Here is a 26,240-nt window from a genome sequence, read left to right as displayed (position 1 = left end):
ACTACGACTAGCCAAGGACTCGAACCCATGCTGCTTTGGCCCGCCTCATGGTGAGCTAAAACACATGACGCTCTAACCCCCAGGCCCACGCAATCCTACAAGAACCAAGCACCCAGCCAAGATAGGTATGTAACCCTTGGTCCGATTATATACGGTGGTGTGGGTACCTCTGAGCTAATTTCATTCTACTCCCTGTTTGGTGTGCTAGCCTCAACAAGCAGTATTTTAAATTAATGTAACTACGAACGAGTGGTATTGATCAATAACAACACTGCGACTAGCCAAGGGCTCGAACCCAAGTTGTTATGGCTGCGTCATGGTGAGCGAAAACACATGACGCACTAGTGATATATCACAAATAAGGCAATTTGTGCAGTAAAAGTAAGACAGATGTGAGCATAAATTAGCAAATTAATCCTGGTAATTAACCTGTTCTGACAGCTAAGTCGCAGAGGTTCATTTTTCAACCAAAAACTTGGAACACATGACATGTTATTCACAACCTTCCCTTGTCTGATTCTGAACCCTGTGTTATGTTAGTGTTGGAGAGAGAGAGAGAGAGAGAGAGAGAGAGAGAGAGAGAGAGAGAGAGAGAGAGAGAGAGAGAGAGAGAGAGAGAGAGAGAGAGAGAGAGAGAGAGAGAGAGAGAGAGAAAGAGAGAGTGACAGAGACAGAGAGAGTGTGTTTGTGTATTTACCAAGCTGTACTCACCGAGTTTTATTTATTGGGGTTGATACTCAGCTCCTGTCCCCACCTGAACTATTTTAATCGGTATTACTGACTTCTGGTCTCTCGGGCCCTATTATACATATTCTTGAAGCTGTGTATCGAGTTTGTCTCCACTGCACAGGCGCGCGTGGATGCTTGTGTATGGCGCCTTGAAATTATACTTCAAATTTTATTGATGAGTCTGTCCTTAAAGATTACCTTGTAACTACAGTGATTTAAAACACTGAGATGCAGCAACTGAAGACATCATCACAAGTGAGCGGCACCCACTAGTAGAAATATTTGCAGCTCAGCTTTGTTCCACAACTCTATTGTAAACCTTTCGCTCAACCTTAGGACATGATCTACCTCTACTAGTGGGTCCCGTTCACATATGACGATGTCTGCAACTACTGCACCTTTCCCCTGGTTTCTCAAGCTTTACATTCATCAAGGCTGAGGGACCAAACACCTACCAACTCCCCGTGTGACTACTAAATGGACCGAAACAGAGTCATAAGTTTCAGTCTTCTACGTCTGGGTTATTTGTGTGTTGTTCCACTCACGGTATTGTTCCTTTTTGTTCCTTAAACTTTCCCTAAGCCAACCACACCTCCATTATTCTTCCCTCTTTTTATTATCTACTCTGCTTGTTGGAGCAGCCACACCCACGTCTCCCATACCCACGTCTCCGACACCCACGTCTCCCATACCCACGTCTCCGACACCCACGTCTCCCATACCCACGTCTCCCACAAACACGTCTCCTGCAACCCACGTCTCCGACACCCACGTCTCCCATACCCACGTCTCCCAGACCCACGTCTCCCATACCCACGTCTCACATACCCACGTCTCCCATACCCACGTCTCCCACGTCTCCATACCCACGTCTCCCACCCAACCACATACCCACGTCTCCCATACCCACGTCTCCCACATACCCACGTCTCCCACGTCACCATACCCAAGTCTCCCATACCCACGTTCTCCCACGTCTCCCATACCCACGTCTCCGACACCCACGTCTCCCATACCCACGTCTCCCATACCCAAGTCTCCCATACCCACGTCTCCCATACCCACGTCTCCCATACCCACGTCTCCCATACCCAAGTCTCCCATACCCACGTCTCCCATACCCACGTCTCCGATACCCACGTCTCCCATACCCAAGTCTCCCATACCCAGATCTCTCACAACCACGTCTCCCACAAACACGTCTCCTGCAACCACGTCTCCCACAACCACGTCTCCCACAGCCAGGTCTCCCACAATCACGTCTCCCACACCCACGTCTCCCACACCCACGTCTCCCATACCCACGTCTCCCACAACTATGTCTCCTGCAACCACGTCTCCCACAACCACGTCTCCCACAACCACGTCTCCCACAACCACATCGCCCACAACCACGTCTCCCACATCCACGTCTCCCACACCTACGTCTCCCATACCCACTTCTCCCACAACCACGTCTCCCACAACCACGTGTCTTACAACAACGTCTCCCACAACCACGTCTCCCACAACCACGTATCCTACAACCACGTTTCCCACAACCACGTCTCCCACAACCACATCTCCCACATCCACGTCTCCCATAACCACGTCTCCTACAACCACGTCTCCCACAACCACGTTTCCCACATCCACGTCTCCCACACCCACATCTCCCACAACCACGTCTCTCACAACCACGTCTCCTACAACCACGTCCCCTACAACCACGTCTGCCACAACCACGTCTCCCACAACCACGCCTCCCACAACCACGTCTCCCACAACCACGTCTCCTACAACAACGTCTCTCACAACCACGTCTCCCACAACCACGTCTCTCACACCATGCTTCAAGGCCTCTCTCTCGTCTTGCTCCCACGTCAGTAAAACGTTAATGCTCGGCCATAAAAAGCGTGGGTGAATTTCCCTATGGATTTCAGAGGCGCACTACTCCCCTCGCTATTCCCCACCCTTCACTTCTTCCACCTTCCCCTACCACAGTCGAGACCACCTTCCCCTACCACAATCGAGACCATCTTCCCCTACCAGAGTCGTGGCCACTTTCCCTTACCACAGTCGAGACCACATTCCCCTACCACAGACGAGACCACATTTCCCTTAAACAGACGAGATCATCTTCCTCTACCACAGTCGAGACCACCTTCCCCTACACAGACGAGACCACCTTCCACTACCACAGACGAGACCACCTTCCCCTTCCACAGACGAGACCACCTTCTCCTACCACAGTCCAGACCACCTTCCACTACCACAGTCAGGACCACCTCCCACTACCACAAACGAGATCACCTTCCCCTACCACGGTCGAGACCACCTTCCCCTACCACAGTCGAGACCACATTCCCCTACCACAAACGAGACCACCTTCCCCTACCACAGTCGAGATCACCTCCCACTTCCACAGACGAGACCACCTTCCACTACCACAGACGATACCACCTTCCCCTACCACAGACGAGACCACCTTCCCCTACCACAGTCGAGATCACCTCCCACTTCCACAGACGAGACCACCTTCCACTACCACAGACGATACCACCTTCCCCTACCACAGACGAGACCAGCTTCCCCTACCACAGTCGAGACCACCTTCCACTACCACAGACGAGACCACATTCCCCTACCACAAATGAGACCACCTTCCACTATCACAGACGAGATCACCTTCCACTACCACAGACGAGACCACCTCCCGTTAAGACAGACGAGACCACCTTCCACTATCACAGACGAGATCACCTTCCACTACCACAGACGAGACCACCTCCCGTTAAGACAGACGAGACCACCTTCCACTACCTTCCACATCACAGACGAGATCACCTTCCACTACCACAGACGAGACCACCTCCCGTTACCTTCCATACCACAGACGAGACCACACTTCGAGATCACCTTCCACTACCACAGACGAGACCACCTCCCGTTAAGACAGACGAGACCACCTTCCACTACCACAGACGAGACCACCTTCCACTATCACAGACGAGATCACCTTCCACTACCACAGACGAGACCACCTCCCGTTAAGACAGACGAGACCACCTTCCACTACCACAGACGAGACCACCTTCCACTACCACAGACGAGACCACCTTCCATTACCGCAGACGAGACCACCTTCCACTACCATAGACGAGATCACCTTCCATTACCATAGACGAGACCACCTTCGCTACCTCAGTCGAGACCACCTTCCACTACCACAGACGAGACCACCTTCCACTACCACAGACGAGACCACCTTCCACTACCACAGACGAGACCACCTTCCACTACCATAGACGAGACCACCTTCCACTACCACAGTCGAGACCACCTTCCACTACCACAAAGAGACCACCTTCCACTACCACAGATGAGACCACCATCCATTACCACAGACGAGACCACCTTCCTCTACCACAGTCGAGACCACCTTCCACTACCACAGTCGAGACCAACTTCGACCACAATCGAAAACTCCTTCATCTTCCATGATCAAAACTATTTTCCTTCTTTACAGTTTTCTCTTATACGTTTAAAGATATATATTTTTCATTAATGTTGATGTAAAAAAAATTAATTTTGAACCAAAAGGAACTTAGAAAACTTACCTAACCTTATTATAACAAGAACAATTTATTTTAGCCTAACCCAACTAATTATATTTTAAATTTGTTTACAATAATTTAATACTAAACAAACACAGTGAAATACATTTTTTTCGTTAGGTTCAGAATAATTTTGGCGAAATTATTGCATACACAAATTTTCACTTGTCCTATATGGCAAGATGAACGTTGCTATTTAAGCCAAGATCACAAGTTCTGCCTATTCGGCACGACATATATATATATATATATATATATATATATATATATATATATATATATATATATATATATATATATATATATATATATATATATATATATACATATATGTGTGCCGTGTGTGGCACGTGATGAATGGTTTGAAAAACCATTATATATATATATATATATATATATATATATATATATATATATATATATATATATATATATATATATATATATATATATATATATATATATATATATATATATATATATATATATATATATATATATATATATATATATATATATATATATATATATATATATATATATATATATATATATATATATATATATATATATATATATGCAATAAGATCACAGTAAACAGGTGATTTCAAAATATGCAAAACAACCACTCTGAAAGAATAGAGAAATTCCAAGCGCTTTCGTGACTACTCACATTATCAATAATGTGAGTAGTCACGAAAGCGCTTGGAATTTCTCTATTCTTTCAGAGTGGTTGTTTTGCATATATATATATATATATATATATATATATATATATATATATATATATATATATATATATATATATATATATATATATATATATATATATATATATATAATATATATATATATATATATATATATATATATATATATATATATATATATATATATATATATATATATATATATATATATATATACATATATATGGACAAGTCCATGGTCGACAGGAATATAATTGAATCTTGTTTCATAAAAAGCAGTTTTGACAATAATATGAATAGTTCCTTTGGTTTATATAAATTAGATCCATTTATAATTAATAGAATTTGGGAAGAATTTAATAATACACTGGACAAATAATTTTTAAATTTTCTTGGGTAGAATAGTTTGTGGGGTGAGTTGTGCAAAGGACCTATCCAAGTTGGGTCGGCGCGCGTCAGGTGTTTAACCGTTGTGGGATCTGATAGTGAGGTGCTGGCCAGACCCCTTATATAGCTTCCTTGGATGCTTTACTTTCATAGTTCCTTGATAATGTGAGTAGTCACGAAAGCGCTTGGAATTTCTCTATTCTTTCAGAGTGGTTGTTTTGCATACATATACCTTCTGTAATATATATATATATATATATATATATATATATATATATATATATATATATATATATATATATATATATATATATATATATATATATATATATATATATATATATATATCGTTACAGAAGGTTTTTCTAAATCCGAAACATACGAAAATCGAGGTAATATTTCCCATAAGAAATAATGTAAATCCAATTAACCCGTTCCAGTCGCCCAAAAATATTCACAAACTATTCATTTTTTAGAGAATAACTATAGTTTTACACACAGAAAACAATGAGAAATAAATATAAAGCACTAATTTTAATGGTAAATGAACATTACATACCTATATTGAAGACTCTTGTTGGCTTATTGAAGATGGAGAGGAGGGGAGAGAGAATTGAGGTAGTTTTGCAGGGGAATCCCCCTCCATAACGAATTCAGGTATCAAAGCCCTCTCTGGATTTACTTCCCTTCTTTGTCTTTTACTGGCACTGGACCTCTGTTGCACTAAAACTCTGTCCAGAGAGCTCTGTTTCTGGCATCTCCTTAAAATTTGCCTAAACTGTGACAAGGTATTGTCACTGAACATGTTGCGAATACGGCTTGTAGTAGCTTGGTCAGGGTGATATTTTTCAGCAAAAGTTTGTACCTCATTCCACTTGGCACAAATGTCCTTAATCACTGAAGAATGCACCTTCTCCCCTCTCTCTTCCTCCTCCTCCTCCTCCTCTGAAGCAATTTTCTCAGCTGTGGTCTGTTGCTATTCCAGTTGAAGGTCTTGCAGCTCTTCAGTGGTTAGCTTTTCCCTGTGGTCCTCCACCAACTCTTCCACATCTCCGAGGACACAATAGATCCTACAACAGGCGTAGGATCGTCAGGGTCAGCCTCAAACCCTTCAAAATCCTTGTCGAGGACACATTCTGGCCACAATTTTCTCCAAGCAGAGTTTAAAGTCCTGGAAGTCACTCCCTGTCAGGGATTTTCAGAGTGATACACCAGTAAAGGCTTTACTTTGAAATCCCCACTAGCATTACCACAAAACAAAAGAGTTAGTCTATCCTTCATAGGTTTGAGTCATGGCAGTGTCTTTTCCTCCTGCATAATGTAGGTCCTCTTTGGCATTTTCTTCCAAAAGAGGCCTATTTCGTGACAACTGAACACTTGTTGGGGGAGTAGTTCTTCAGCCTCTACATACTCCTTGAATTCATCAACGAACTCTTTGACCCCACGTTTGTCTGAACTTGCACTCTCACCATGCCTTACAACACTGTGTATGCCATTACGCTTCTTGAATCTGTCGAACCAGCCTCTGCTGGCCTTAAATTTACTAACAACAGCATTTTCATTACGAGATCCGTATGCAACTGCCTTACCTTTTCACAAAGGATCTCCTGCTAACTGTTTTTCGTTGATCCATACTACCAACAACAACTTCTCCACATCTTCGGTTCTTTGTGATCTCTGTTTCGTTAGCATATTCCCCTTTTTGCAACTTTAGCTTCCTTGATTTCTACTTTCTTTGCCAGGATGGAACAGATTGTTGATTTCGACTTCCCATACATCCTTGCAAACTCGACTAAACGTACATCACTTTCGTATTTTTATACAATCTCTTTCTTCAGTTCTGTCATGTTTCTCACTTTCCTTACCAAAGGGCTGGAACTTGGAACTTTCTTTGGGCCAATGGGAGCTTATTTCAGTCACAATCAATAAACAAGCACAAAAATTGTGAAATGTTTCAGATGAATATTCACTCAACCAGTGACAAAGCCAGACTGAGGTGGTGTCCCGGCGGGCAAACGTGTCTGATACATACGATTCCCGGGACAAAGCACAAAATCCGGAGCAAAAATTTCCCGCCAAAAGTGTTCTAAATCCGAAACGTCCGATATCCAGTGTGTACAAAATCTGGGGGTTCCACTGTACTTCAAAATTCCGCTTATGTCCATAACTCCCAGCATTAACATTTTTTCTCCCAGTAGTATAGTTAGAAATAGTGTGACTTCCTCTACATCAAAATGTGGTGTTAGAAGAAAGCATAAAGAAAAAAATCTTTTAATATTTAAATAATTTCATGGGTAATGAAAATATGTAATGATTTTTCTGGGTAAAGAAGTAGCTAAGTAATGATTTTCAAAGTCGTGAAATGAAATGTGATGATTATATATGTGTCTTTGTGAAGCAGTTAATGGTGAATAATGTGTATTTCGTGTAAGGATGGGTTTGAATCTGATAAGTGTCTTCATGGAAGGCTGAATGGGATGATTATAAATAAGTCTGAAGTGTAGCAGTGTTGTCAAAAGTACAGTGGACCCTCGGTTATCGGCCATAATCTGTTCCAGAAGGTCGGCCTAAATCCAAAAAGGCCGAAAACCGAAATAATATTTCACATAAGAATTAATGTAAATCCAATTAATCTGTTCCATACACCCAAAAATATTAAGAAAAGATACATTTTTAAAGATTAACTTTAGTTTTACATGCACAAAACGATGAGAAAGAAATATAAAGCACTAATTTTCATAAATGAACATTACATACCTTTATTGAACATAAGAACATAAGAACGAAGGAACACTGCAGAAGGCCTACTGGCCCATGCGAGGCAGGTCCAAGTCTCCTACCGGCTTAAGCCAATGCACCCAACCTAGTCAGGTCAGGTCACATTGACTTAAGGGAGGAACACGGCAACCGACCTGGTAGCAAAAGCTATCAGGTCTAACTCACACCCACCCACATCCACTCATGTATTTATCCAACCTATTTTTAAAGCTACACAACGTTCTGGCCTCTATAACGGTACTTGGGAGTTTGTTCCACTCATCCACAACTCTATTACCAAACCAGTACTTTCCTATATCCTTCCTGAATCTGAATTTTTCCAACTTAAAACCATTGCTGCGAGTCCTGTCTAGGCTAGATATTTTCAGCACACTATTTACATCCCCTTTATTTATTCCTGTCTTCCATTTATACACCTCAATCATATCCCCCCTAATTCTACGTCTTTCTAGAGATTGCAGATTCAGGGCCCTTAGTCTATCCTCATAGGGAAGGTTTCTGATACATGGGATCAACTTTGTCATCCTCCTTTGTACATTTTCCAGAGAATTTATATCCATTCTGTAATAAGGTGACCAAAACTGTGCAGCATAATCTAAATGAGGCCTAACCAAGGATGTATAGAGTTGAAGAACAACCTGAGGACTCCTATTATTTATGCTTCTTGATATGAAGCCAAGGATTCTATTAGCTTTATTGCGAACACTTATGCACTGTTGTCTTGGTTTCAGATTACTGCTAACCAGAACTCCTAAATCTTTTTCGCAATCCGTAATATTAAGATCTACATTATTTAGTTTATATGTGGCATGGTTATTGTCCTGTCCAACATTTAGAACTTTGCATTTGTCTATATTAAACTGCATCTGCCACTTCTCCGACCACTGCATCAGTCTATTCAAATCTTCCTGGAGTGCTCGAATGTCCTCGTCAGAATGAATTCGACGGCCTATTTTGGTGTCATCGGCAAACTTGCCGATGTCGCTCTTTATGCCCTCATCTATGTCGTTTATGTAGATTGTGAACAGCAGGGGGCCCAACACTGACCCCTGTGGAACACCGCTCGTGACACTTCCCCACTCTGATTTCTCCCCATTTATGCAAACTCTCTGCTGCCTATTTGTCAACCATGCCTCTATCCAGGAAAAAATTTCTCCTCCTATTCCATGTGCTTTAATTTTCCTCAATAGTCTCTGATGTGGGACCCTGTCAAAAGCCTTACTGAAGTCCATATACACAATATCATATTCATTACCATGATCTACCTCCTCAAATACCTTAGTGAAAAAAGTTAATAAATTCGTAAGGCAGGAACGCCCCTTTGTAAAACCATGCTGAGATTCCTTGATTAATTTATGCTTTTCAAGGTGGCTACGAACTGCCTCGGCAATTATTGATTCCATAAATTTTCCCACTATGGAGGTTAGGCTTATTGGTCTATAGTTCGAAGCTAAGGACCTGTCACCTGTTTTGAAAATAGGTATCACATTTGCCATTTTCCACTTATCTGGCACCATGCCAGTTTGTAGTGATATGTTGAAAAGATTAGCCAAAGGTGTGCTAAGCTCCTCTTTACATTCCTTTAGAACCCTTGCATACAGTTCATCAGGGCCTGGGGATTTGTTAGGTTTTAATTTATCTATTTGCCTAAGGACCATGTCACTTGTGACCCTAATAGTGCACAGTTTATTATCGTCCTGTTCTACATAATTTATCATTACTGGAATATCGCTGGTATCCTCCTGTGTAAAAACTGAGAGGAAGTATGTGTTAAAAATTCTACACATTTCCTTATCACTGTCAGTGAGCTGACCCGAGGAACTTTTGAGTGGGCCTATCTTGTCCCTGATCTTACTTCTGTATACCTGAAAGAATCCTTTTGGGTTAGTCTTCGATTCTCTTGCAACTTTAACCTCATAATCTCTTTTTGCTTTTCTAATTCCCTTTTTTATTTCTCTCTTTAACTGAATATATTGATTTCTCAATTGCCCCTCTCCTCTTTTGATTTGCCTATATATGCCTCTCTTTTGACCAATCAGATATTTTAATCTATTGTTCATCCATTTAGGATCATTTTTGTTTGATCTGATTTCCCTATTTGGAACATAATTTGACTGAGCAGCTAGAACTATGCCCTGGAAAGCATCATATCGGCAACCATCACCACCTACCTGACCCTTAGTCAGGTCATTCCAGTTCAGCCCACATAAGTAATTTTTCAGTCCTATGAAATCAGCCAAGCGAAAGTCAGGGACGGAGACTTGATTGCCATTATTAGGGGAATTCCATGATATATTAAAACTGAGTGATTTGTGATCACTTTCCCCAAGCTCATCATTAACCTCAAGATTATTAATTAGTGTTTCCCTACTGGCAAGAACCAAGTCAAGGAGGTTATTTCCCCTAGTTGGCTCTGTCACAAACTGTTTTAAAAAACAATCCTGGATCGTATCAAGAAAGTCACCTGACTCTAAATTTCCTGTCAAATTGCTCCAGTCAATCTGTCTATAGTTGAAATCTCCCATTAGCACAACATTTTCGTATGTAGATGCCTTACGAATTTCGTCCCAAAGAAGTTTACTGCACTCCCTATCAAGATTTGGGGCCCTGTAAATCACACCCAAAATTAGTTTTTCTCGGCCCTCGAGAAGCTGTAACCAAACAGATTCAGTGGCTGACGCTTCTAATTTAATATCTTGTCTAACACAACAATTTAAATTGTCTCTGACATACATCGCTACTCCACCACCTTTCCTGTTGACCCTGTCAGTGTGGAATAATTTATAGCCTTGTATGTGACATTCAGAGGGCATCTCTCTATCTTTCAGATTGAGCCAGGTCTCTGTTATAGCAATAATATCTATGTTTCCTGCACTTGCAATTAATCTTAGCTCATCTATCTTATTTCTTACACTCCTGCTATTAGTATAGTAAACCTTAAGGGAGCTAGTCCCTTGCTGCCCTCTGCTGTCCCCCTTTGTTTGCTGACCTGATCTATTGTCTTTATTTATAACTTCATGCTGAATGCCTTTTATACATTTACTGTTTCCAACCCAAGTGTTGCAACCTGCTTGTTTCCCACACACACCCATACCTCTATCTTCCATCAGTTTAAAATCATAGGCATTTCACCAATGGCCTTCTCAATCGAGTCTGCAAGTGCTACCACCCCAGCCCCAGAGAGATGTACCCCATCCCTTGCATACATATCATGTTTGCCATAAAAGTTGTTCCAGTTGTCAATGAATGGGATTGCAAGTTCCTTGCAGTATCTGTCTAGCCAGCAATTTACACCAATTGCCCTAGACAACCATTCATTTCCTACTCCCCTTCTAGGCAAGATGCTACATATGATTGGGATCCCTCCCTTAGACTTAATGAAATCTATAGCTGACCTGTACTTATCTAGCAGCTCTTCTCTCCTACCCTTCCCAATATCATTTCCACAAGCACTGAGACAGATAATGGGCTTGCTCCCATTACCTGACATGATATTATCCAGCCTGTTGACAATGTCCCCAACACCAGCTCCAGGGAAGCACACTCTATCTCTCATCTTCTTATTCCTATTACAAAAAGCACGGTCAATGTATCTTACCTGAGAGTCACCAACCACAAGAATGCGCTTACCTCCATTAGCAGGGGCAGTAGTACCCTTACCTTCACTGGCCACTGAAGTACATTCATCCTGAAGAACAGAGAAGCGATTTCCTACCTTCAGATCTTCACTCTTAACTTTCCTTACTCTGATGCGCCTTCCATTACTGTGAACTACTCGCCACTTGTAGCAGGTGCTGGGCTGCACCTCACTGCTGGTAGCCGTTGCTGCCTCCCCAACTACAGCCTCCTCACAGCGAGAGACAGACTGCACCTCGCTGCTAGAAGCCTCATTCCCCACAACTCCAGCCACCTCACACTCTCTCCCAGACCCATTGAGGTGGACCTTCAGCCTCCTAATCTCCTCCTGGAGAAGCAAGACCTCCTCCTTCAACTCTCCAACCTCAATTTTTAAAACACTGCAGAAGCAAGCCATGCTTTGTAACCGTCCACACTAATCCCCAAAGCAGCTCAGGGTCTGTGACCTCACGTGACGACTGACCACTGAGTACTGAGTATTGAAGACTCTTGTTGGCATATTGAAGAAGGCGAGGAAGGGAGAGGGAGTTGGGGGTTATTGTTAAGAAGGGAAATCCCCCTCCATAAGTTATCAAGTCTCTATTCATAGTTGCTTCCTTTCTTTGTCTTTTACTGGCACTAGGACCAGCTTGAGAATCACTGCACCCCTGCCACACAAAATAATGTCACATAAAAAAACTGCTTCTGGCATCTCTTTAAGATTTGCCTGAAGTGGGACAAAGTTTTTGTCACTGAATATGTTGCAGGTACGGCTTGTTTGAGCTTGGTCAGGGTGATATTTCTCCACGAAACTTTGCAACTCACTCCACTTTGAACACATGTTCTTAATCACTGAAGAAGGCAGATTCTCCCCACTCTCTTCCTCCTCCTCTGAAGCAATATCTTCAGCTGTGGTCTGTTGCTGTTGAAGATGAAGGTCTTGCAGCTCTTCAGTGGTTGCTGTTCCCTGTGATCCTCCTCCAACTCTTCCACATCCTGTCCACTCACATCCAACCCCATGGACTTCCTCAAAGCCACAACACAGTCCAAAACAGGTAGACTAGAGGGTTGACAGGGTCAAGGACTCTTGCTCATTCACCCAAAGACGCAGCCAGACTGACTCACAAACACGGCAGAGTGGCGGGTGGACACGTCCAATATGGCCAATTTTCAAGTTGCTTGCCGAAATACAGGATAGAATTTCGGCCAAAAAAGCGGACAAAATCCGAATTGGCTGATATCTGGAACTGCCGATATCCAAGGGTCCAGTGTGTATTTTTTTTTTATTATCACACTGGCCGATTCCCACCAAGGCAGGGTGGCCCGAAAAAGAAAAACTTTCACCATCATTCACTCCATCACTGTCTTGCCAGAAGGGTGCTTTACACTACAGTTTTTAAACTGCAACATTAACACCCCTCCTTCAGAGTGCAGGCACTGTACTTCCCATCTCCAGGACTCAAGTCCGGCCTGCCGGTTTCCCTGAATCCCTTCATAAATGTTACTTTGCTCACACTCCAACAGCACGTCAAGTATTAAAAACCATTTGTCTCCATTCACTCCTATCAAACACGCTCACGCATGCCTGCTGGAAGTCCAAGCCCCTCGCACACAAAACCTCCTTTACCCCCTCCCTCCAACCCTTCCTAGGCCGACCCCTACCCCGCCTTCCTTCCACTACAGACTGATACACTCTTGAAGTCATTCTGTTTCGCTCCATTCTCTCTACATGTCCAGTGTGTATATATATATATATCAATAACAAACTGTAGCTAGCCGGAGGATCGACCCATGTTATTTTAAAATGCCTCGTGGGAAGAGAGCGAAAACTCACGACGCTCTAAACCAGGCGGGCTAAAACAACACAGGTTCGGTCCTCCGGCTCCTCCGGCTAGCTGCATTTTCTCATTTATTAAATACCACTTGTTCGTGGTTAAAATATATATATATATATAATGTGGAGGTACAGTGCCTGAACCCTAAAGGAGACGTATTAATGTTGCAGTTTTATAACTCTAGTGCGAACACGCTTCTGGCAAGACAGTGATGGAATGAATGATGATGAAAGTTTTTCTTCTTCGAGCCACCCTGCCGTGGTGGGAAACGGCCATGTCTTATTAAAAAAAATATATTATACTGCGACCAGCCGGGGATCAAACCCGAGATATTTAACCAGCCTCCCAGAAAGCTTGCTAAATTCCATGCTACTATGCTCCTGTAGTTTTGTGTAGAGTGGAGCCATTTCAGTGTTTCTTTAAAGCTGGGATGTGTCATGTACAGTAATCTACCGTCAGTTCACCAATATATATGATCAAAATGTACCATAATTAAAAAAAATAACTGCGAGTTCAGTTTAGAATAAACTCACTTAATATAAAAACCACAAAAAAACATTATCATTCATGTATGAATCAAATAAACAATCATGACACCATTTTTACCAGACGAATGATTTATTTCACGTTTTTCTTTTTTTACAGAACGAGTAAAATATATCACTTTGTGATATCGACAGAAAGATCATTTTACATTTATTCAAAATCACATCACTATGATCGCACCTCTGCACGAACCAAAAGCACTAATGCTTCACTACAGTCTGAAACAAAACATCACAGAGCACTTGCGAGATCCAAACTCTTTGCTTTACTTTATAACAGTTATATACCTACATTAATGCAACATCAAGGACAAAACAGGGAGGCGAAAGATTGCCTCTGCTGGCGTCGATGATTTATATCGACCACTGAGTGTACCAGGAAAAACCAGCAAGGACCATTAGAGACAATAAATATAAAAGTGTCAGCCTTGGAAAAATATGGGACCAACAGCAGCCAGAAGAAAATTACAAATGTAATAGATTGTGCAGAATGACTCTTGCAGACTCAGCGCTACTCTGAATACAACCCATTGTTTTCTAATGAAACTAAAAGAAATCGTAATGATATTAAAAAAAATTTTTAGTAACATGACTCACGAAATCGTATTGACACGATTGCAAACAAACCATACCCCGGCCGGGATTGAACCCGCGGTCAGAGAGTCTCGAAACTCCAGACCGTCGCGTTAGCCACTAGACCAGCTAGCCACAATAAGATTCGTCCAACTAGGTATATTTCTACACCATAGAAAGGTTAGCATAGGCACCACTGTGACCACAAATGCGGGTTCAATCCCGGCCGGGGTATGGTTTTTTAGTAAACTAGTAACAGTGGGAAGGTGGCTTACCTTAAAGTTACCGAGGTTCTCTACGGAGCACCGGAGCGTGCCGTCACGGCCAACTACAACAGTCTGGTTGGCCACGGCCTCTGTGAAAGTAGGGTCTACTGTGGCCGGCTGGGCTCTCTCCCATATAGAGTGATGTTGATGATGCCCGGGTGGCTGGCTCGACGTGCCTGCGGGAGAAGATTACAGGGTCAGTTCACAATGAAAGATAAACCCTGCCACACTAAAATTATACACCCTATCACACTAAAAAGTGTACCCTAGCAAGCTTTAAATGGCAATAGAGTATAGGCAATAAAAGACCATTTCCATTAGCCAGAACTTGTTAATGGATCACCTGATGATTCACTGTCTTTTCCTCCTGAGGAAAACAATGAACCAAACTTGTAAAAAATGTTGTGCCTTAATAGCAATTAGAAACCTGAGTTGACCTTTCTAAGATTTACGTAGCATCAAATAACTTAATTTACATACCTTAGTAAAGAATTTCCATAGTTTTGGTTAACTATTTTCCCTATAGTAAGCGAGCGAATCTTGAAGGGAGGTTCCTTGATGCTGGTGAGGGGGGGCTCTTGAGTTAAGGAATTGGATCTGCCCTTCCATTTTTTTAGATCGAACCTAAATGCCTCTCGTTCCCTCGAACGTTCTAAAACCCCTATTGGTTTTAATTCTGCCAAGTGAATGTAGTATAATATGAAACCAGTGAACATCAAAGCAATAACCAGAGGACCAAATAAGACTCAACCAAAGCCCAGCCAGGTAATTACAGGTAAAAGAAACTTCATAGATTCACCTGGTACACCTGTGGCAGGTGGCCGTGAAGGGAAGCGTAGCTGGACAGGTATCGTAGTCTAATCTCTAATGCGTTATGACGTCAGCTTGCTCTCGGCAGCGAAGCACCAACATCATACACACTGCTCTGCCCACGAGTGTCATGCAGGCAGGAAACTTTCAACAATCATGGTAATACAGAGGAGCAACGTCAACCTGCCTCTCCTGCCCACTCGCCCTCAACTTGCCATCAATTCGTCCAGGAAGTGGGTCAAGCCTTGTCACTTCTCTCCATTTCAAGACACTTCTCACCAAGATTTTGCCTCTCGTCATTTCAACGATCACTCTCAAAAGGTTCTTTACACGATTCGATTTGATTCGAGTCAGGTACTCTAGACAGGTCAAGACTGGTTTCTAGACACAGGTTCGTGTATGTTATCCCCTGCACAATCCTCTATCACAAATATGTGTAGGCCATATTTGCATTCAATATAATCTTACACGTACGCAAGCAAATATGCATTAAGGAGCTCCCTGTATACAAATATCCTCAAATATGCTTCATTTCACGCAAACGTGTGCAAACACATACATGAATATCAATGGATATTTAAAAAAAATATATATAGGTAAAATAAAATATCAATGATGTGGAACACAAACGACTCAGTTCTGCTTCTGTACTAACTTATATGTAATTATAAATTTATAATTACAGACACACACACATCCATGCAGATGCAGTTGAAATCACGAAGATCCTTGAAATAAAACGAGTAGCAAAGTTTTTGGCAGGCATCATAGCCATCACAGAGAAAAACTAAGATAATATCAAACGCAGTACTCCCACATGGGTACCAAATACTAAGCAATGAACAATGAAACAGATATGTCGGGGGAGTGGTACTGTTGGCAAGGAGCCAGTGAAACCTCAAGGACATGAAAAGAATAGGAAGCAGTCTAGACAAGGATCACACACTTGGCACTGTAACGATTACGGAACCAGATACCAGATACCAGATACTCAATGGTAACGACAACACAAGGAAGGGCAGACTGGCAAGAGAGGTTGTGTATACCTTCTCCTAAGAACTGTCACACTTTCATAAATGGTTTGGAGCCCATTTCTAAGTTTAGCAGGTTAGATAAGGTTAGGTCATGTCAGGTCAGTTCAGGCTAAGTTAGGTTACAAAGGAAGAACTATAAAACAAAAGGCGATAAAACATTCCGCTGGATGAACAGAAAACGGGCAGCCACTGAGCGTGGCTCATGTAACTATGTCATATTTCCACTGTTTGAGAGACATCGTCAACAGACATTCAGTCTCATGTCTGCAGGAACAGAACATCACTAAAGTTAACTCTCAGATGAAACAAAGAGTATTTTTTTAATGTTAAACTTATGAAAGTGGAACATGTTATGAAAGTTGGAAGAGCCAGGAAAAGTGAAACTTGGTAAAAGTGGAACATCTATTTAAAGAGAAGACAGCAAAAACGGAACAAGCGTGGATAAATGAAAGAGAGAAGACAATAAAAATAGGGATCAAGAACGACAACCCCCCAAAAAAAAAGAGGAACGATTGAAGGAACTCTGGTATCAGACGCGACCATCTCAAGCAGACACCGTCAACAATCAATTGCTTAGAATACACTGTCGATAAATATAGGTATTACATGGAATCTCGGACCTGAGAAAACCCTAAGTGAGACAACGTTTCGTTCGAGAATTCAATAACCACTTAATGAGGCTCTCTTTGAGCGAAACTCTCTCAATACATACCTTTACCTTTGATGAGTTCCAAGAGTCTTTCTACTCCTGGAGCCCGGCCATGGGCCAGGCTTCTCTGGTGCTTGCCTACTCAACCAGGCTGTTGCTGTTGGTGGCCCGACTTGATAAAGAATGCATTAAGACACATGTGCAGCATCTAGGTATGTAGATACATGTGCAATATGTGGAGACATGTGCAACATCTGGATGCCCAGATGTTGCACATGACTACAATTCATCATCTTGTCGGTATTGTATGCCATTGATATACAACATGACTACGTGAGCGAAACGTTCTCATAATACATGAACTGATGAATAAAGTGTCCCCCAGGATCAATAACTGTATTTGTTTTCCTATGGCCAATATTGTCCAGGTGAGGAGTAAATAAAGACTGGAGGAACAAGGTATAAGAGAAGATAATGGAGGAATAAGGTATAAGAGAAGATAATGGAGGAACAAGGTATAAGAGAAGATAATGGAGGAACAAGGTATAAGAGAAGATAATGGAGGATAATTAAGGGAGAATAGAAAACGAGAAATTCGTTTAAGAGGAAATAAAATAAGGGTGAAGAGAAGGAGAAGTAAAAGGGGACACGGAAATGAAGAAAATGGGAAGGGGATATAATAATCCAAGAGGGGAGGAGGGAAGAAGAGAACATGGGAGAAGAGAAAAATATAGAACGGATAGGCAAACGTAAAGTAAAAATAAGGGAAGTATAGTGGAAAAAAATAAGCCGTAAGAATTTGGGAGAAGATGGTTAAGAAGGCCGAATGAAGAGAGTAATCCTGGGAAGAAAGAAGTGAGGGAAAAGAATAGGAAAAAAAGGAGTCAAGGTAGAAAGGGTAAAGCAGGTTGAGAGGAAGAGAGAGGTCGTCAAGGAGGACTGGAGATGGGCTATTGGTCAACATAATGAGAAGCTTGGAGGAGGAGGAGAACGAAGGTGGGAGAAGAAGAAGAAGAAGAGTGGGAGAAGAAGAAGAATGGGAGGAGAAAAAGAAGGGTAGGATAAATAGAAGAAGAAGAAGAAGAAGAAGAAGAGTGGGAGAAGAAGAAGGGTGGGAGAAAAAGGGTGGGAGAAGAAGGGTGGGAGAAGAAGAAGAATAAAAATATAGAGGAGACGAAAGAGGATGAGGAGATGAGACAAGTAAGAAGAGGATAACAATTTATTATGGCCATTAAAAAAGTATGTGCCTCAGCATCGTTTAACTTATCTTTATGCTAGTTACTCCGCATCCTCGTATCAGAGACATAAATCACAGAACTATATCATCCATTGCAGACGATACTAGAATTTGCGAGAGAGACATCTGTTGAGGAGAGTGCAAGTCTCTAAGCTAATATAAACTAAATCTTCCAGTGAGCCAAAGACAAAAATAAAAAATGTTCAATTAGGACAAATTTCAATTAGTACGTTGCAGAACTTGAGGGAATAAAAGCTACAATGATGTATAAAATAAATTCTGACCACTCAGTAAAGTGAAAAACGAACGTGAAAGACTTAGGTTTCATAATGTCAGAGGATCTTCATTCAAGGATCACAACAGTGTCATTATTACAACCGCAACGAAAATAATTGGTTGGATAATGAGAACCTTCAAAACAAGGGATGTCGAGCCAATAATGATATTTTTTAAGTCAATTGTTCTCTCTAGTCTAGGATATTGCTGTACGCTAACGGCTCCTTCTCAAGGCGAGTGAAACTGCGGATCTAGAGAATGAAGAGAGAACCTGCACTGCATGTATAAGTTCAGTCCAGCACCTTAATTACTGGGATCATTTGAAGTTCCTTGACTTGTACTCTTTGAAACGAAGGCGAGAAAGATGCATTATAATTTACACTTGGAAAATCTTAGAAGGATTGGTCCCAAATCTACATACAGAAATCACTCATCAAGATTACAAACAGACCCTTTGTTATTTTCAAGAGGGAACTGGTTAGGTTTCTAAAGTCAGTCCCTCATTAGCCGAGCTGTGGCTCGTCCATTAGGCTGCGTGCAACCAGCAATAACAGCCTGGCTGATAAGGACTTGATCCACCGGGAGGTCTGGTCGGGGACCGGGAAAGCGAGGCCACTGACCCTTTGAACCAACTCCAAATAGACTCCAGGTATGATATTAGGACCGAAGAATCCATTCGTGGCGAAACGTTACCAATTAAAAATGTTCTGAACTGCACACAAGCTTACTTTTCCCCAGGTATGATAGTTACTCTATATGGTAGTAGCATAGTGGGAACAAAAGTTAGCTATATTTCCCTGTCAGATTCCATTAAATAGAATGAGTTTTGTACATCAAGTAATGAAATCCGTCAGCCTTAGCCGGGAGACTTCAGTAGGGCGATGAGAATACTGGGAGGGTGTTCTGGGAGTCAACGCTCCCGCGGCCCAGTCCTTGACCAGACCTCGATAGCGTCAAGCATTCCATTATGGGTCCAGTAACAAGGGCAACATCAAAGGTTTCTTCTTTCCAGCAGAACTGGAATTGTTATAATGGTGCGTAACGCTAAGGAGGCGCATATATTTTAGACGAAGTTTCGCCCAGCAATGATCTATATAAACACTTGATAGAGGACAGGCTTTGTCACGTTCAGGCTTGGGTAACGAGACACTTAAGCGTCTGGTTGCCCCAGACACCTAAGTTGTGGGCTGGTTAATTGGAGTTTAAAGCCTTTCAACTACACGAGGGTCATTAACGTTGCATGTAACCTGTTCACCACCACTCAAGAATGCTTGAATCCATAAATACAGATTAAGGCAAGCTATGTATATACACTAAAGGACATGCGGCTCTACACTAGCACATACCGTGCTAGGCTGTAGTAGCTCTCACGTGGGAATTAGTTTCTCTAGACAACATATACCACACACGGGGGAATGGAATTTTTGACTCGATCATCATCACAGACACAAAACTATTATATATAACATAAAATATATATAAAGTGTAAATTCAGGAAAGAGAGAGGGAGGAAGCAAGTATTTGGATGAGAGGTTGGGGTGAGTGGGAGAACCAGCCTGGGGCGTGGAGTGGGGAGGGAAGGAGAGGAGGTAGTTTGAAGGAAGAGACGTGGAAGAGAGAAGTGAATGGAGGAGAGGAATAAGAAAAGTGGGAGGAGAAAGGGGAAGTAGAGGAGAAAAATATCGGTTTCGGGAAGGTGACCAAGGAAAGTGGAAAGATAATTATATATACTGTGTGTGTGTGTGTGTGTGTGTGTGTGTGTGTGTGTGTGTGTGTGTGTGTGTGTGTGTGTGTACTCACCTAATTGTACTCACCTAATTGTGGTTGCAGGGGTCGAGCCTCAGCTCCTGGCCCTGCCTCTTCACTGATTGCTACTAGGTCCTCTCTCTCTTCTTCCTGAGCTTTGTCATACCTCGTCTTAAAGCTATGTATGGTTTTTGCCTCCACTACTTCACTTGTTAGGCTATTCCACTTCCTGACGATTCTATGACTGAAGAAATACTGCATAACATCCTGTGACTCGTCTGAATCTTCAGCTTTCAATTGTGACCCCTTGTTTATGTGTCCCCTCTCTGGAACATCCTGTCTCTGTCCACCTTATCTATTCCACGCAGTATCTTGAATGTCGTTACCGTGTCTTCCCTGACCCTTCTGTCCTCCAGTGTCGTCAGTCCGATTTCCCTCAACCTTTCATCGTAGGACATTCCCCTGAACTCTGGAACTAGCCTTGTTGCAAACCTTTGTACTTTCTCTAACTTCTTGACGTGCTTGACCAGGTGTGGGTTCTAAACTGGTGCTGTATACTCCAGTATGGGCCTGATGTACACAGTATACACTGTCTTGAACGATTCCTTATTAAGGTATCGGAACGCTATTCTCAGGTTTGTCAGGTGTCCATATGCTGCAGCAGTTATCTGGTTGATGTGTGCCTCCGGAGACGTGCTCGGTGTTATGGTCACCCCAAGATCTTTCTCCTTGAGTGAAGTTTGCAGTCTTTGTCCACCTAGCCTATACTCTGTCTGCGGTCTTCTGTGCCCTTCCCCAGTCTTCATGGGTTTGCATTTGGCAGGGCTGAATTCGAGAAGCCAGTTTCTGGACCACGTGTCCAGTCTGTCCAGGACTCTTTGTAGTCCTGCCTGATCCTCATCCGATTTAATTCTTCTCATCAACTTTACATCATCTGCAGACAGGGACACTTCAGAGTCTATCCCTTCCATCATGTCGTTCACATATATCAAAAATAGCACTGGTCCTAGGACCAACCCCTGTGGGACACCGCTCGTCACAGGCGCCCACTGTGATACCTCTTCACGTACCATGGCTCGTTGTTGCCTCCCTGTCAGGTATTCTCTGATCCATTGCAGTGCCCTCCCTGTTATAAGCGCCTGATCCTCCAACTTCTGCACTAATCGCTTGTGAGGAACTGTGTCGAAGGCCTTCCTGCAGTCCAGGAAAATGCAATCTAGCCACCCCTCTCTCTCGTGTCTTACTTCTGTCACCTTGTCATAAAACTCCAGTAGGTTTGTGACACAGGCTTTGCCTTCCATGAATCCATGCTGGTTGTCATTTATAATCTTGTTCCGTTCCAGGTGCTCTACCACTCTCCTTCTGATAATCTCCATGACTTTGCATATTATACACGTCTCCTTACTTAAAAATGGGGACTACATTTGCCGTCTTCCATATCTCAGGTAGTTGCCCAGTTTCAAGGGATGTGTTGAAGATTGTGGTTAGTGGCACTCACAGCGTCTCTGCTCCTTCTCTAAGGACCCATGGGGAGATGTTGTTCGGTCCCATCGCCATTGAGGTATCAAGGTCACTTAGCAGCTTCTGCACCTCCTCCTCCTTTATTCGTATGTCATCCAACACTTGTTGGTATATTCCCTGTTGATGTTTCCCTCTGTGCTGTCTCTACTGTATATACTTCCTTAAATCTCCTGTTTAGCTCCTCACATACCTTCTGATCGATTCTTGTGAGTTCCCCACCTTCTGTTCTCAGCCTGATCACCTGGTCTTTGACTGTTGTCTTCCTCCTGATGTGGCTATACAACAGTTTCGGGTCAGACTTGACTTTCGATGCAATGTTATTTTCATACTGTCGCTGGGCCTCCCTCCCTACCTTTGCATACTCGTTCCTGGCTCTGCGACTAATCTCCCTATTTTCAGGTGTTCTGTGCCTTCTGTACTTTTTCCATTCTCTATTCCACTTATTTTTTTGCCTCCTTACACCGTCGGGTAAACCAGGGGCTCGTTCTCGTCTTCCCATTATTTCTGTTGTGTGTGTATGTGTGTGTGTGTGTGTGTGTGTGTGTGTGTGTGTGTGTGTGTGTGTGTGTGTGTGTATGTGTGTGTCTTGTAGAAATAAAATTAGGTACACTCGTATTTCAGTCATCGGGTTATCCGGGAAAAGTATCCCTATTTCCTCTAACCTCAGCTCAACCTCAGCCTAAGCAAGAGGCATATAAATTGAACCTCCAAACCCTCAAGTGTAAGAAGAGCTGCAGCTAAAATCCCTGAAGAGTCCTAAGAGCTATAGCTGAACCCTCCCAAGAGGTCCAGGAGTTGGATGCCCCTCTAGAGAGGCGCTTCGTTGGCAGTGAGAGCCTCATGATGCAAGAAACTAGACCAGTCATCCCTTTCAGGGGATCGCATCAGGAGATGCGAGTTGTAAACAAGAAGAGAGGAATAATAGGCGAATACTGTTACTAAAACAACAGAAAGCTGTTTTACAGTAGTAACACAAGAATGTTCTGTTAAAGAAGCAACAGATGAATGCCAGAGAAAATGTTGACAGTGGAGATGTAATAATAATAATAATAATAATAATAATAATAATAATAATAATAATAATAATAATAATAATAATAATAATAATAATAATAATAATAATAATAATTATAATAAAGATAATAAAGCTGCTTGTTATGCAGAGCATTTCGGGCAAATTACGTCAGTTTTGTCCCAGGATGCGACTCACACCAGTCGACTAACACCCAGGTACCCACTTTACTGATGGGTGATCATGGACAACCGGTGTAGGGGAACACGCCCAGTGTTTCTACCCTTGCCGGGAATCGAACCCGGACCCTCACTGTATGAGGGATCCGGGTATGTTATTAATTCAATGGCTGACTATACAGGATTGTGGCGTTTTGTAATGAAGACGTCTCGTTTACCAGAGACTTGATTGATTCACAGGTGAATTGTGAACCAATAAAGTCCCTGGTGGACGAAACGTCTTCACTATAAGATGCCATAACCCGTATTTTGTGTCTTGTTTACTTACAAGGGTATACTGGTATAAACACGTCATAAAACGTTATAATATGCTAAGGAAAGGGATGTATCACGTCATGAACGAATGCTGGTATTTTGACCTGGAGATGTGCAAATGATGCAGAGAATATTATAACCTTAGATGCCCAGATTACTACGTGAAAGAAACGTAACGCTTTAAAAAGTTTAAACCAAGAAAGTTGGGGGTATGGCAAACCACCAGCATATTTTTTTAGACAGCGAAAATAAACGATCAGACCAAAATACAGAGAACAAACAAGACTGAGCAACAGGTGGTGGAGAGATGCACGAGAGTAGGACAAGCCAAACCAATTGTTCACACACAAGGGTGAAATGTACACACAGCCAAGTGTACTGGAGAAAGCAAGGATGTGTACACCAAGTTCCATATGAGGTGATACATTACCAAAGGTGCTAAAGCAAAAGACTGGACATCCTGGACATTCCAAAGGTTACCCTTCATTCTGCGAAAGTCCAGGGATAAAAATGAACTTAAAAAACAGTTAACTATATAAGTGGACTCATTACCGTAGCAAGTATTGTATGCGGATCTCTTTGGACAGTGAGCTAAGGGTACAGATCTCCAAGCAGAGACCTTCAAGATCAGACCAGATTACTACCCTTTCAGAGTACCAAATCAACTAAGCTGTGATGGATATGTGGGCCTGAGGGCCGCCAATAGCAAGAGCCTAGCCGACCAGGCAACAAGGAAGCATAGTCCTGGGCCGGTCCTCGGAAGCAGAGCAACCTCCCGAAACGGGTCAGAGGCTAGGTTTAAGAAGCAATAGAAGGAAGATGAGTAAACATGAAATAGAAGATGGCTTTATTAATGAATCAATAAATGGAATCTGTGCTAAAACAACAGAAGAATGCTGAGCTGAAGAAACAATTTCTTCACGGCTACAACTCCTTCCGTTACAGGTCCTGTAGGAGCTATCACATTTCATGTTGGGAATAATTCTCTCTTCGTCTAAGAGTTTATGTTTGATACATCTCTTGTATTTTCTTTATAGTGTTGTGTAGTTTGCTCGACCCTCACGATATTTACCTCTCTAGATAAGATAATTATATTCTTTATTTTCGTCCTATTAACTCGTCTAATTGTTTTGTTATTCAGTATATATATATATATATATATATATATATATATATATATATATATATATATATATCTATATATATATATATATATATATGTTGCTTGTGTTTGTGTGTGTGAGAGAGAGAGAGAGAGAGAGAGAGATTGGGGGGTTGGGGGGGACAGAAATAAAGCGAGTGTCAACATTTTCATAAAAAAAACTTCCAAACATTTCGGATCCACAAACTCCATCAGTTCTAACATACAAGATAATAATAGTTACCAGGAAGAATAGTTACTTACATAAAGGCGAGATTTACGATGCATTTAAAATAAATTCGAAATTAACACAAAAATAAACTACACAGCTGTGTCCCGGTAATGGTATAATAACTAAAGTAATTAATCAGTTGACTTAACTTATTTAAACATGCTTAAAAACTTGCTTGTTTAAGCAACTGAACATATAGAATAGTTATTCAACTCTGGCCTCACTCTTCATTCTGTAAAAAGATTCAGAGATGATGAGGTCGAATCTCTGTGATGATGAAGTGAGAACTGTAAAGCCGTCGATAAGGGTGATAAGTGGCAATGATCTCTCGCTACAGAAGGACAGGGATTAGCTAATCAAGGAAAGGGAAGTATGGAAAGACCTGCCCGTGTGTTCTGAGGTGCAGTGGCTCGAGTTTGCCGAGAAGCTTACCACATGTTGAGCATCACTGCTCGAGCAGTTCAACACACATACAGATAACGCTCGACTTAAGATCACAAGCCAGAAAGACTGTATTCTATAAACAAATATATGAATATGAACTTGATTAGGGAATCTCTTAAGAAAAGTGTGTGTGTGTGTGTGTGTGTGGAGAGAGAGAGAGAGAGAGAGAGAGAGGAGAGGGAGGGAGGGAGGAAAGGAGGAGGAAGAGAGGGAATAGTGAGGATCTCCAACAGCAACGTCAGAGGCTAGGATAAGCCACAGACACAGGGAAATAAAGACTAAGAGGGAGACAATACACAAGCAGACAACAGTACCTCCCCTTCTTCCCTTCCTCACAAAAGACGTGCAAGTTCCTTCTCCCCTCTTTCACAGTGAAGTACCTCTCCCTCCCTCCCCCAGCACAGAGATGTACATTCCCTCTCCCTTCCTCACACTGATGGGTACGATCCGTTCCTCCCTCACACAGTACTACTCCTCTCCCTTCCCTCCTCCCTTACACAGTAGTACTCTCCCATCCCTCCTCCCTTACACAGTAGTACTCTCCCATCCCTCCTCCCTCACACAGTAGTACTCTTTCTTCCATCCTCCCTCACACAGTACTACTCCTCTC

At 42.3% G+C, this 26,240-nt stretch overlaps 1 protein-coding gene across 1 annotated transcript in view; it reads right to left on the bottom strand.

Moving 5' to 3' along the window:
* The window catches only part of LOC128691303 (lachesin), a 242,900-nt gene that overhangs the window by 180,482 nt on the left and 36,178 nt on the right, over nt 1-26,240 (bottom strand). The window contains exon 4 of the mRNA XM_070091662.1: nt 15,044-15,210. Within this exon, the coding sequence (XP_069947763.1) occupies nt 15,044-15,210 (167 nt within the window). The remainder of the gene's footprint in view (nt 1-15,043; nt 15,211-26,240) is intronic.

Source organism: Cherax quadricarinatus, chromosome 36, assembly GCF_038502225.1.
Source record: "Cherax quadricarinatus isolate ZL_2023a chromosome 36, ASM3850222v1, whole genome shotgun sequence".
NCBI lineage: Eukaryota > Metazoa > Arthropoda > Malacostraca > Decapoda > Parastacidae > Cherax > Cherax quadricarinatus.
Note: the sequence above shows the minus strand (reverse complement) of the source record. Positions and strands in the feature narration are given on the sequence as shown.